We start from the raw sequence: 13,903 nt of genomic DNA, 5'->3' as shown, positions 1-13,903 counted from the left end.
AACACTCGCTCCTTCGGTTCTCAGATATCTGAGGAGAGGGAGGTCACTTGGACAAACTATGAAGATCATGAAGATCATCATCGACGGGTCTTACACTTTCATTCAGGTCGACGTAAGTTAAAACATCCGGACTAGAGGAGGAAATCGAGCAGGAAACTTTTGCCTTTCCTGAAAGCTCCAGTACTCAACTTCGCGACTGCATCAACTTATTTTATATACTTTATTTTACATTTTTTTTTCAGTATTATTTTACATACATATATGTATTATTTTATTTACATATCATAATATGTGTATATTCTCCAGAGGAAAATAGCTGAGCCAATTTGAGCTCATTCAGATCAAACTAGAGGCTTCCTCGAGCCATGAGGAGCTGCGAAGGTTTCGCGTCGAGTTGATCCCTGAATTGAAGCGGCGCGGCGGCTAGATTCGAACTATTTCCGCTTCCTCCTCCAGGCCCATGTTTGGAGGCGCGAGTTTAAGCTTAGGTTCGCCCTAGTCGGAGCCATTCCTCGAAGCCCTGCAAGAGACGATCAGATCGAGGCCACGGGCTACGGCACACGGCTGTGGGGAAAATTGCCGCCCTGCTTCTTTGTATCACAGAGTTGTCGCTGCCTATACAGTCGTGAACAACACAGAAGTTTCGATGAAACATTCGTTAAAGGAGAGTCGGATCATCGTAAGGAATCATGAAAGGTGACTGCGCAGTGGGGTGTCGGTCTATATCTCATCCAACGAATCTGCTGCTATGTCTCGTCATCCTAACTTGACGATAACTTTTGAAAAATGTGGGGCATTCCAGTGTTTGGAATGGTGTGAAGGATGGTCCAACTCCGAGCCGACCGAAGCAATTTCAAGGCCAGGACATCGGCGGCAAAGCCATCCAACTCCTCGCTCTGAAGGAAGACTTCACCTACGCTTTGAATGATGATGAACTTTCCGAATTCCTGCTCGCCAGCGATGTCAAGGATCTGCGAGTCGTTTTGGTCTCGGTGGCCGGTGCTTTCAGAAAGGGAAAGGGCTTTCTCCTGGATGTTTGTTGCAGGTGCTGACGGTCGGAGTCCCCAAACGCAGGGGCATATCCGAACTAGTCTCTTCCCGACGGGATATCGAAACCCGAATGTTGAATAACTACTAATAATCGAATAATCGATTACCATATCCTCAAGATACATGATAGCTGACTAGGCACCGGATCAGTTGGGCCCTGAGGATGCTCCGTTGAAAGGTTTCTGTTAGAAAGGTGGATGCGATAGAAACGTTTCCGGAATTCTGGTGTGGGGCGAAATATTTGAGGTGAATTTCGGCAGTCATCTCTCGGTATCTCGTCGAAGGAAGTTACATGTCGATTTCGACCTCTACTCCCAGGTTAAAATTCTTTCGAGCGAGGCAGTGGCCGTCATTTTCATGGACACGCAGGGCTCATTCGACTCGGACTCAACGGTCAGACAGTGTGCCACCATCTCCGCATTACCTTTGCTGAGTTCGTCGGTACAAGTATACAACAACTCACAGCTATACTTGCCTCGCCCATCAGAGAATATGGATACTAGCCGGAGCCACTAGCGCTGTGATGACATCGTAGTGATCGGGCCATCCATGTGCTGAAAAATAACGATAATAATTGGAGAAACACGTGTATCATGCGGAAAGCATGCATCTGACTGAGCAGGTTGAAAAGTATATCCAGACCTCACTGAGGTGATTGGGCATCGATTGAAATGAGTCTGAAGTATTTTCGGAGACGGGAAGCGCAAAAATCGATTCGGTAACAGACAGTCAGACTGACAGGCATTGCGATTTGATTCTATAGGAGATGAGGACATCGACGATGGGTTCGCAAAGGTTTATGGGAGGAATTCATTTCAGAACTAACAAGAAGACGATCTGTAACATTTTCAACTCTTCGCTGAGTATGGGAGACTCGCAGCGGCCGAGGGACGGCACGATGGCACGCCCTCCCTGGAGCTACTCTTTCTCGTTCGAAATTGGAGTTATCCATACGATGAACCATATGGAAAAGATGGTGGGAAGGAATAGCTGGATAAACGACTCGAGATAACCCGAGGAGCTCCAGCTGATCCGGCAACACATTCGGAAATGCTTCTCGTCGATTGAATGCTATCTGGTGCCTCATCCCGGCCTGACTGTGGCGGCAGCGCCGCGATTCGACGGTGGCACGGAAAGTAGGCGAGGAAAGGTGAAATAGATTTCGGAGATCGACCGTGTGCTGGAGGCGATTATCGACCAAATATCGATCGATGATCTCGTTCTCTGAAGCATCTTCGATGCTGCTTGTCAAGGAAATACTTTTCACAGACAGGGACGACGAGGGTCGCGTGCGCGCAACAAGACAGCGAGCCCAATGAACGTGAGGCTGATGAAAATGTCGTTCCTGAGCTATGATGAAATACGATTCTGGCACCAGAATACACGCGGGGACAGGGGCAACAAGCCGTCAAAGTTGGACAACTTCTCAAGGTAAAATGACAAAGTTCATTCGGTCCGTGACCAAACTTCTTCGGGCTGATCCACACAGCCAAGGTTTAACGTCCCGGGTACTGTTTTTCACATTGCTTCCGAGGACGGATCCATAGCGCAAATGTACCCAGGAGGATCAAGGCCGAGTACCTGCCTATTCTTCCGGCAGCAGGGACCGAACCCACACCGCCTCCCGCGCGAGCGGCGACGTTGCGGCATTTCACGAAGTGAAACGCACGTTTGCACGAGTAGTGACAAACGCGCTAACCACTCGACCACCCGTCGGTCTGAGACCAAAGCAAATTTAAAGACGTTTCCATGTCAAAAAGCCAGCTACGGCAAAGACGTCACTTGCAAGGAACTCCTTGATTACATCCGAGCTTACGTGAGAACTTTTGGGAGTAATGAGCTGCCCGAACCGAAGCGCATTTTGGCCGCGACGGCCGAAGCGAGCAATCTGGCTGCTGTAGCTGTTTGCAAAGATTTCGATTACACCAATATGGAATCCTCATGCAGGGGAGACAGAGCCTACGTCTCACCGGAGGAAAAAGACCCCCATCACCTTGAGCAAAGGGATGTAGCGAGACAGGGAATCCGCGAAATGGGCACTGCCGACTCCGCGAGCGCTACAAGGAGAGGCTGCTGGTAGAGATATATGAGAGTTACAAGAGCTTGAAGACGCAAAGCGAGCAGAAAAACATCTACGCGACGTGACGAACCCCCATCTGCTGGGCATGTGCCATAGTGGGGCTGTACTCCATCTCCTGCGTGCCTCCGGTTTTCCGCTTAAGTTCCGCATCGAAAGTTTTCACGTTCTTCACCGGTGAGTCAAGAAACCAATTTCATTTGCTGGGGAGATCATCAGCGGAGGAATTCCCGGCCCCCACAATGAGGGGGAGATACTATCCACTTCATTATCATTCCCACTCATGTTCTGTCCCATTTGGGGAAATCTACTCGTCTAGCCATGGCAATCGTCGCTTCGACAGCCTGGGCATACCTTCAATACAGTGGCGAGCATGGCGAAGTCGGAAAGAGGATCGAGCAAGGCACAACTGCGCTATGGGATGACGTGCGTCGAGCTTAAATTTTCTGCCATAATATCCACTTCCTTCTTCGGTTTATTTTCCAGAGAACCCTAGGGATGAGAAGATCACGGCTCTGATCTCACCGTATAAACTCTCTCAGTGTGTTGAGCCCCTGAAGCGATTGAACCCGGCTCGTATCGTGAAGCACGCTCAAGAACAGGGACAGCACGTGTTACTGCAAGCGATAAAGAATATCTAACACGATCAAGAGCCATCGACATGAGGGTATCCGACTGCGTCTCGTGGGATATTCTTCGAGCTTAAAAAAAAGGCTCTACGCCCTCCTCATTCGGGTGATCTCCTACTCAATTTTGAAATTTTCGATAACTGAAGAGAGGAGATGTGATTTACGAATTCGGTTCCGAGCGATCGCCGTAGATTGTTCAAACAGACCAAGCGTCAATGAAGGGAATATTATATTTCATCAGGAATGAGGGATGACCCGCTTGATTGGAAGAAATGTTTTTCTTTATTAATTTTCATCTTGCAATTTTGTAAAATACCCCTACTTAATATGGATGTGTGTGTGTACATTCGTGTGTATCTCCTCTGGCAGTCTGGCAGATGTCAGTGCGGCGAATCGTTACTCCCCCTTGGGGGTCTTCAAGGGTTACATGATGAAAAGGGGTGGGGTGAGAGCCGGCCGAGCAATGGGGAAAAGAGGAAGAAATAAATTAATTACGCTGAACCGGAATGCGGGCTGAGAGCTCTCAGCCGGGGATTGGAGAAGTTCTGTTCTCCGTCTGAATAAATAATACAAACGCGCACACGCACGAGTCCTTCTTCTTTCAGAAACGAAGTCGGATTTTTCATCACGATGGACTGGAATCGGGCATCTCGGCTAGTGTGTTTGGAGGGAAGGGAGGAAGGAACGAGATCGCAGGGGTTGCGAAGTGAATGAACTTCTGCCCGAGAACCATCCTCGCGTTTTCTTCGATGCATTGCGCTTGTATGTTCTTTCTGCCAAGGAGAAATGACGCGTGCGTGCAAGTGTCCGAGGTGTCTGTTCGTTCCATTCGATTGGTCTCATTCACGAAGGATGCAGGACGCCTAGCACTTGTAACGAGCGCATTTAGCCGATTTGCTATCGAGGGCACCGAATTTGAAGACTCCCATCTTTCCGGTCATCCATTGCGGAGCAACTTTTTCGAAGAGTCTGAAACGAAAACGACATTTAGCGTTCCTGTTCGCTCCATCCGGGAGAATAATGACGGCAAAGCACAAAACTCTTCGGGGGATACTTACGCGAGGAGGGCGGCCTTTCCGCGGACAGTAGAGACGGAGTCGCCCAATTCACAAACGATGCGGTTCATGCAGTCGTCGCTCTCAACGGCGGCGCGGTAGATCTTGAAGTACTTTTCTAGCCGCTCAGCGTACTCAGCGACACCGTTTGCCCTGTTGAACACAAGAAAATGAGGAATTCCATTCTTCCCGACCAGCTCATCTCAGGTCGATGTGTATCTCGGATCAATAAGGTCTAGAGAGGAATCTTCTTCCGTTTTGAAAAGGCAGAGCGGGATTCATTTGAGCAGAGATCGATTCTGGCTGAAGGGGTATACTAACTTGTTTGCGTCGTTGTTCTCAACGGATCTCTTGGTCTTCTTCTTGCCTCCCAGGTTGGTCACTGAAGGAAGGAGGAAAGCCAGGGCGCCGAGACCAACGAGGGGCATGATGACCGAACCCAATCCGTAGAATCGACTCTTGGAATCGGAGGCGGGAGCGTATGAGGGTTGGAAGGTCGAGGGGGACGCTTGGTAGGTTCCTTGAGCCGGGTATGAGCCTTGGCCTTGATACCCGGACACGGGAGCTCCGCTGCCGCTAGCATACTGAGCACTCAGTTGAGAGTCAGAGGGGAGGAGAGAACCTGTGTAGGCATACGAAGGAGAACCTGCGTGGCCTTGGTGCGACGCATATGTCGCTTGATGGAACTGGCTCGGGTAAGCAGAGTTGCCGTAGGAGGAGGCTGGGCTGTCGTAGGTAGCTTGTTGAGGGCCATGAGACGAGCCATCGGTCGCGTAGCTGGCATACGAGGATGCAGCGGAGGCTTGATAATGGTCAGCAGGACCGGACTCCGACTTTCCAGAGCTCGATGAAGCCGGGTAGTAATAGTAGTAGAGGTTGCCATTCGAAGCCGATGATTGGTAATCGCTGGGCGACCTGAAAACAGGAGAAAGAAAGTTACGGTCAATGTCGCAGTTCCGTCTCCCTTTTCCTTCGGAGTCCTCGGATATCGGCTTCCAATATCCGGGGACCCCCCTTCGGACCCTCTACGGTAGGAGCGACTCGTCCCCGGCTGCGTGGCCGTCGCAGCTTTCTGGCTTTAGGGTACGACATCACACGAGATGTTTTCCCGAATGTTCTATCGGGTTGAATCCATCAAACGAGAGTCTGATGTATGGATCTTTAATTCTGAAGCCAAATGGGTTGGCCTGTCTGAATGTGTTTACGGTGACAAGATCGTTGTGACCAAAACAAGACGCCGTAGAATCTCGGGCCGGGGTCGACGCTCCATCGACAGGTCATAATTTATGTCATCCATCCAGAGCCAGCTCTCTGCATCTTCTGCTTGCTTTTGCCATCATCGATGACTCTGTTTGACCCAGATCCGGCAATCCGGACATCAGCGAAGGGAAAAGAGAACATGGGACCAAGTAGCCAAACCGCAGCCGAAGAGGCTCGTACTGCTCTTGCCGAAGAACAAGCCTTTTCCTTTGCCTCTCGTTCCGTCTGATGTCGGTGCATTAGGGGAAATCTACTAGGGAATCTATTTCCCAGAAAAAGCAAAATCGATGGTCTAGCTTTGGTCGACCGGAGCCATGAACCACCAACTTCGCGTTAGGTACACTTCCGGAGAATGTCATGCCGATGAGGTAGGGAAGAAGCACAAATGTGAGACATAACTCATCTGCTTCAGATTACAAAGCACGCCGACGTCTGACGGAGGGACGCAGGCTGAGCAGCCGCGCATCCTGCCGCCAGCATGGACCGTCTTCCTCGGAATTTGGGGAATAAGACGATGGAGCACGAAGTCTTTTATCGCTTTTCCAGGGAACCTGCTTGAATGATATCGTGGTCGACTCTTCATGATGACAAGGCAGCGACCGCCGGAGCCCGCGAGCCGCTGGTTCGAGTCCCCGTTATTGTCGCTGCAGCTGATAGCGATATCGATGCTATAGTACTCGGTACTTGCTACTTCTTCCGTTATTTCTGGGTCGCCGTTCGGTTTCGTGGTGGTAGTTGTGCGAACTCTTCTCAACGGAGTGGGGAAAGCTAGCCGAAAAACGAAAAAGAACATCCGAAGGAACACTTCAGCTGCGAACCGGCTGCCGCGGCCACCACCGTCGTCGATAGTGTTTCTCGAATGGGCATCTGCTCTGTTTTCTGATGGGCAGACGGACACAAGAAGGAGCCGGCCGAACAGACAAGAGATGATGCCGAGCCGTAGATGGTTGGCCATTATAGTTTTTGGGGTTTGCTGCTGAATCTGTCCATCCGTTCAGCTCGTGGCTCGCCCGCCGCCGCGCCATTCTTAGGGTAGCCCACACACGTCAAGCTCTTTCTCGTCGGGAAAAAAATGAATCATCGCTACTCGAGGACGGGACCATCCGAAGAAAGCGAAAAACTACGTCAAGTTTTTTGAAACGGGGGCATTTTCATTTTCGATGATCTCGATTCAAGATTTCCCCGTCGTTCCGGTCACCACGACCGAGGAGCCGATGAACGAACATTTTCGAAGGGGGGAACACGACCGCCGGACACCTCGCTGCCACCGACAGATGAAGTGCAAAAGTCTCCCACTCTGTCGGTTGAGAACGCTTGCCTTCCTTTGCGACCGGTGGCTGTCGACGGGTAACGTGGCGTTCGCGAGCCAGTAATTATGGCCGTTGGAGAAAAACAGACCGACGACGGGTAGGCAGGAAAGCAGGCAGACAACTTGCGCCGATTCGCAGTTGGCCTGATTCTTCTTCTTTTCCATTTTCTGGAAGATCAGCCGACAGAGATTGACAAGCGATCGGCCGATATATGCTCACCGAGAACCGTCGTGCGGTTCTGGAACATCCTGACCCTTGCGATTTACGACGAGAGCGACGCTAGCAAGAGCACAGACAGAGAGCAGCACTTCGCGATGGTTCGAGGGAAAGCAGAAGTTCGCGGTAGTTTTACCTATTACTTAAAGATAGTATCGCTCGAGATTTTCTCTCTATAGTCCTTCCCCATGTCATTCTCCGGAGCTTGAGGGCGAGATGTATGTCGAAGTGGCTGCATTAATCGGATTCCGGAATCGTTGCCGCGATCGTCGTCGGTGTTGTCTCTGTCACCGCTCGAGAGCTTCCTCTTGACAGCCCAAGTCAAGTCCAATGCTGAACCAAATCAGCTGAACGAAAATTTCGTACGAAGCGTTTTTCTGTTGCTTCATTAATAACACTGCTCTGACAGACATGAGCAACAGAAAATCGACGGCAAGAAAAAAGGTGGTTGACCCGAGGGGGGCCTCGAAATTTCGAATGGTTTGGTGGTGGTGCCCCACGTGCTACGTAACAGTTAGGGGCGCCTCTCAGATTAACCAGAGGACGATCTGCCCGTTTTCGCTCACAGCGGAGGATTAAGAAATCGGTGACGTCGATTCGGACCTGTGAAGCTTTTCTCATCCGAGGGAGAGGTCGTCAATCGTTACCTATCCGCAATTTTTTCCGCGTCGTCCTCTCCGACTCAGTTAGACGATACGGGAGCGGCTCTTCACAAACGCGCGCTTGGAGCCACTTTCAGAGTCCCGCTGTTTCTGACAGGGAGAGACTGCGCACCCTTTAAATTGGACGCGTTGAGAGCCCAAGCCTGTCGGCAGCAATCAGAATCGTTCCGACGGAATTCCATTGAATGGCGGCTGCCGAGAATCTCTCGATCGCCGTTTTACTCGTCTTCTCCGTCACTGACCGTGTTCGTTATCTCCGAGTAACGGTATTCCAGTGACCCTGTTTTGGAAACCGGCCGTCGAACTCGGGCTCATGGCTGACATTTGACCGTAGTTCGACACAAAGTCGCAGAGACCAACGAGATGAACGGGTAGAAGAGCGAAATCATAAGCATTGATGCATGCACGGTCGACTAGAGTTCAGAGGACGGGACCATGGAGTCAAGCTTCTCATGCGGCGCGGCGGTGGAAACGATCTAAAGATCGTCCGATTGAATGTGGGATGGGACAGAATGTTGTGATGACTGGCTGCGAACAGCTCTAACGTGTACTTACGCGCTCTGGGAGTGAGATGGAGCCTGCTGCGAGTGGCTCGGAGAGTAAACCGGATGCTGCTGCGAGGCTGAAGTGGCGAAGTCCGTATCACCTCGCTTGCTGGCAACTTGCGATGGGGCCCCTTGCGAGGAACTTGGCGAGCTCGAAGCTGTCTGAGTGGCAGGACTCGCCTGAGCGGTCTGCGAAGCCGGCTGGGTCGTGGAGACCGCGCTCGCCGTCGCAGCAGCAACGACGACCACCAGAACGCACATAAACACCTTCATCTCGACTGAGGAGAGTGTTATTGACGACAATGAGAGGTGGTTCACTAGGAACCTCGCGCGAAGCTCAGTGACAGAGAGGAGAACTTAGAGCTACTGTCGCCGTTGTTTTCGTCGTCGTCGTCGCCGATGTCAACTTCGGTGATGCCTTGTGCAGATGGTGCTGGTTTGATTTGTTGGTGATGGTTGTGATGGTGGTGGTTCGGAGCCGAGGTAGTTCAGAGCCAGAGTGGTTTGAAGCCGGAGTGGTTCCAAGTGAAGACGAGTGAATTTCGGGCGGCGTGAGAATCGGGGCCTCCTCTCCCGGCTTCAAGCGATGTGGGTCACTTCAGGAGAGGGCGGTCCAAGTCAGGGTAACCTATCTTCCTTCCCTTGTAGGGAGAAGGCTTTGCACTCGACGGACATAATACGCTTGCCCGAAATGTGCAAAAAACAGCCGTCCCGTCAAATCCGTGATTCCCGCTAGATCGATTCAATTTCGTCAGGCATCCTGTCATGATGCCTTATCTCCTCTTCCGAATTCAAGATTGCTTATATCTTTCGCTGAAGCTCTCGATAGAGTTATCGACACTCTTCTGAGAAGAAGAAAAAAAGGCACTCGTCGCCTGGGCTGGATGAGATCGTTCCGAGAAAATTCGGCATCGATGAGCCGTGAAGACCGTTATTCGCTCCAACGTATCTTTCGCTGGAATTCTCGCTTTCTTCCGTCAGAAATTCCCCTGTCCTTCGCAAAATGTTCTCTGAAGAGATCCCGGATGCTCTCTTTTTTTGTGGAGCGAGGAGATCACGTTGATGAAGACACGCTTTAGCTCATATGGGAGGTAGGTGGATTCATTTATGTACCTATTAATGCAACGGTTCTCCGCTCAGGTAGGGCCGACTCGGTATTCTGGCTCCAAGTGGATTTAGCGCGTCTGTGTAGATCGCTGAGAATTATTTGCAACTTTCGGTGTCGGTCGATATTCTGAATTCCGAAGAGGCGACTTCCTTCCGTAATTGGATTATCTTATTCTGATTCGTTGATGGGAGGGCCTCGCTGATACGCCCATGAAGATCGGGCCACCCGGTCGAAATCACGGGTCTCTTGAAGAGATCCTAGATTTCAACGCGGAATTATTCCTTTCTTACAGCTGACGTTCGTGGGGATACAATCGAGTTTCGTTGAATTGTGCCCTCCACACCTCTAATCGACGCAAGATCCTGGCACCGTGGTGGCTGGCGGGATCTCCTGGAGTATCGCGGGATTCGCTCGGGAGCTCTGTGAGTCAGAACCCGATTATATCCCGTGCATGCTCGATTTTCCGAAACGCGAGGCCGAACTCCGCGACGAAGATCGGGAAACTTCATCGGAAGAACGAGCGGAAGCATTTGACAAGAAGATATCATGATTCTCGGCCTATGTGCTCGGGAGCTTTCGGGGAACGCGGATGGATACATGAAAACTCCCCAGGGACCAATGAAGGTGCCTTCATCAATCCTCCGCGGCGATTAGAGTCTCTTCTGGATCCCGGCACCGTGGCGTCGTTTTCGGTCAGGCCCACAACTTCAGAGACGGCAGGGGTGCCTACGCGCACGAATAAACTCGTGCGCTTACAACGGGCATACGCGTATCGTCTGTCGAGTGCGTCAATTGATAAGGCTCGAAGGCAACAATTTTGTACAATTCTCTCGACAAAGCTAAATTATCTCGATTGGAGGTGCGACCGCATAAGCATGATGAACTATTCGATCGCGATAGTCGAACTGACCAGCGAAGAGTCTTCCTCCTCGTGTGTACGGTATCCCTCAGAACAATAGTTTATTGCTTGATCGAGCACCATCGGCATAATTTACAAGAAACCACTATAGAAGAAGCACGCTTCCTAACTACGATACACACGTTTCCGAACAAAAGTAAATTTCATGGAAAGCTCCAATTAAGCGGGCGGAGTCAAGCGGACAGAAAGAGAAGGCTTGAAGACGGACTTGTGGTTCTGCCAAGGAAATCTTTGCTTTCCGCTAAATGAAGTCCGAGGAATCGGACACGATAGTCTTTGAGATATTCTGTAACTTATGATCCGTGCTTCCCAGATTTTCTTATCAGCGACTCCGTTCGCGAGAATCTGGCGAAACCTCCTTCGACAGCTTGAATACCCGTCTGCGGAATTTATACCGGGAGGTTTTCGTTCCGGACGCTTGAATTCACTCCATTTTCGAGACATTCCGAGCAGGCAGATCGAGGTTGTTCCATCGGTCTCAATCGTGACGGTTCTGAATCTACCCTACAGTGATGTTTGAAATAATGAATGCCGTGTGGTACTCGCCTTTCTATCGAAGAGATTCGAGCCCCTTACCATCCAGTTTTGCTGAACAATACCTTCTCCCGAGAGAGTTTCCCGAGAAACGGATCGCAAGATCACATGACGCAACGCAATGCCACACTTTTCGAAATCAGGACTCGAAGCCGTGAACGAATGAGGCTTCGATTCCCACAGCGCTCGGTGATATGCATCGATTCTGTGACATGATATGTAGCTTCCAGAATCACCAAGCATTCGAACCGGATGAACAATTATGACGTAAGTGGATTGAAATTCAGAACGGATGGTCTTTCCTCAGGCGTCCGAATGCGTCCACACAGGCTCTCAGTGCGGATACTCTCCTAGTGAATGCAAATTTGGAAACGGTGTACGTCATTTTTCATCGCTTCGGCAGAGGGATAGAAGGAGCTAAAATGGACGACGGAGGGCCGCGCGATATCTGTGTATCTCCGAAAATATCTCTCAGCCCGCTCAACGGCAACTCACAGCGATAACGCCTCTAGCTACGGCGACCGCGACGCATGGCTCGCTTGAAGCTTTCCACGGGGCATCTTCTGTACAGAATTTCTCCCAGTGCCAGAACCGGCTAACTAACTGACTGATAGCCAACCAGCTATTGGCCGGCTTGCCCCTCGTACGGAAACCAGATGGTCTGTCTGTTTCTTCGTACGTCAGTTAGCAGAGGCAAGCGGAGATTCTTCTTCCCAATAAGGCTTGCTATCGGACAGCCCTCGACTAATACACATCTGTGGAGCCGCCAGGCCCAACGAAGGATGAGACGAAGGAACGAGCGAGCGGGCAGGCAGGCAGCGAACCAATCAGACAACCTCTCAAAGCACATCGGCTCGGGCGGCATTTTCGCCTCAGCAACGAACGTTCAGGATTAAGTACAAAGTCGGAACATAGATCAGCACTTGTGCAAATGGTTATACGATTTTTCCTCCTCACAAGGGGAAGCCTCGACATCAGCGATACTCTCGATATTGCGAGAGGGCCGCTCTTGCCTCCCGACGGAAGACGCTCAGCATCTCGGCATCGATCGTGGCATCGCCAGCCGAAATACGAACGTCGATGAAATACCTGAACGTCACATACTACGGACGAGACTGAGCCGATAGATTTTGCGGCGGTCGCAGTGACAAAGTCCCACCGAAGCAGGAACGATATTCCCGTCAAGAGGCTTCCGCTCGTCCCACAATTGTGGTTGGAGCGAGAAGTTTTGTCGGCACCAGCGCAGAGTCGGCATACAGACTAGGAAAGAGCTAAACGTTTCTGAAAGATGCGTCACTTCTAGCTGGGAGTCGAGCGTACAACCAACCGCATTCCATGACTTTCGGCAGACTGACTAGCCCTCGGCTCGGCTTGTCACCGTCGGCATCCGAATGTCGGTCTTTGCCGACCGCCTCCTCCACCCGATGTACTGCTGCGCGTCGGAAGACCTTCCGAAGATTTCGCTTTAACGCGCTCTGAAAATTTCTAGCCGGAAAACCGCCAGACGTGGAACCGATGAGTTTGACATTGGACCAAATTCCGAATTTGAAACCGCGGGCACCATTGCTTACCATGATCGATTTCGAGGAGTGTTTGCGCGCGTTTCTATTGTCTCTGGCGGAATGCATGGATTCATCTCTCACTCAGCGCCGAATCGGCTGCGCTTCAGCTCCGAAGCACGTCCTGCTCTTCACCGACGGAACGCTCTCAGTAATCCAAGGATCACGCTTACAGATTCGGAGTGCGTCTTCGAAAGGTCGAGAGTATTATAAACGAGTCAAATCTGATGTTTCCGGATGGGCCCGCTCATCCAGACGGAGAGAGTTCCCGAAATCCTTCTAAGGTCGTCTTGGAGGTTCAGTTCCTCTCGTTAGCGGACGGTACAATGGAAGCACGAATTTCTCTTCATCCGAAACTAGCCGCAGTCGATGGAGAAGAGATCCCCTACAGAGCTCGGCTGACAAGACGCCACCTTCCCTTGAATCATGTCGCGGATCATCGGGGGATACCTAGAATAAGATCCAATCGGAATGCGATAAACTTCTGACTATTCCATCGGGCCATTTCCCAAATGAACTTCCCCGTTTCCGTCCACCGAGGTATCTAGGATCTGCCTGACAATACAATCGATTCGCAGTATCGAGTCAAGTTCGACAGATCGTGAATGCGGATCGCCCCGGTGAATCGTTCTGCAGCTTGATGGTTCCATCAAAAAAATCGGTCAGATAAGCTGTAAGAAACGATGTACGCAACAGATGTGGAGAAGCCTATTCAGCAGATCCCGCGACGCTGACTGTCCAATCGGATTCCTGCGCTGTCGGTAAGGGGTGTTCGGCGGAAGGTTCAACGTTTCTTTGCCGTACATATTCGTGTATTTCCATTGCTTGGGGCTCCAGATAACGTATCGGCGAGTTCGACTTTTCTGAAGGGTCGCAACGTCTCGAATGCCTGAGATCGCGGCTTGAAGAAACACGAATCGATGGAGAAGGCTCCGGAACGACGGTGAGGACCATCGAGCGAGGTCTACGTCTGGCATCG

General features: G+C 51.1%; 1 protein-coding gene and 1 pseudogene across 1 annotated transcript; one reads left to right on the top strand and one right to left on the bottom strand.

The window, feature by feature from the left end:
- The first annotated feature begins 58 nt into the window (after window positions 1–58).
- On the top strand, window positions 59–1,566 carry LOC100900800 (atlastin-like; annotated as a pseudogene).
- Window positions 1,567–4,025: 2,459 nt separating this feature from the next.
- LOC100900657 (secreted protein PRY1) lies at window positions 4,026–9,325 on the bottom strand. The gene is made up of 4 exons (XM_018642149.1): window positions 8,815–9,325; window positions 5,133–5,726; window positions 4,815–4,964; window positions 4,026–4,725 (listed from the first exon to the last, which is right to left on the bottom strand). Exons 1-4 carry the CDS (start codon window positions 9,075–9,077, stop codon window positions 4,620–4,622), a joined length of 1,113 nt encoding a protein of 370 aa, XP_018497665.1. The 5' UTR covers window positions 9,078–9,325; the 3' UTR covers window positions 4,026–4,619.
- Window positions 9,326–13,903: the final 4,578 nt, after the last annotated feature.

The sequence above is a fragment of the Galendromus occidentalis genome, unplaced genomic scaffold (genome assembly GCF_000255335.2).
Source record: "Galendromus occidentalis unplaced genomic scaffold, Mocc_1.1 scf7180000075420, whole genome shotgun sequence".
Taxonomy (NCBI): Eukaryota; Metazoa; Arthropoda; class Arachnida; order Mesostigmata; family Phytoseiidae; genus Galendromus; species Galendromus occidentalis.
This window is presented reverse-complemented; position numbering and strand designations above follow the sequence as displayed.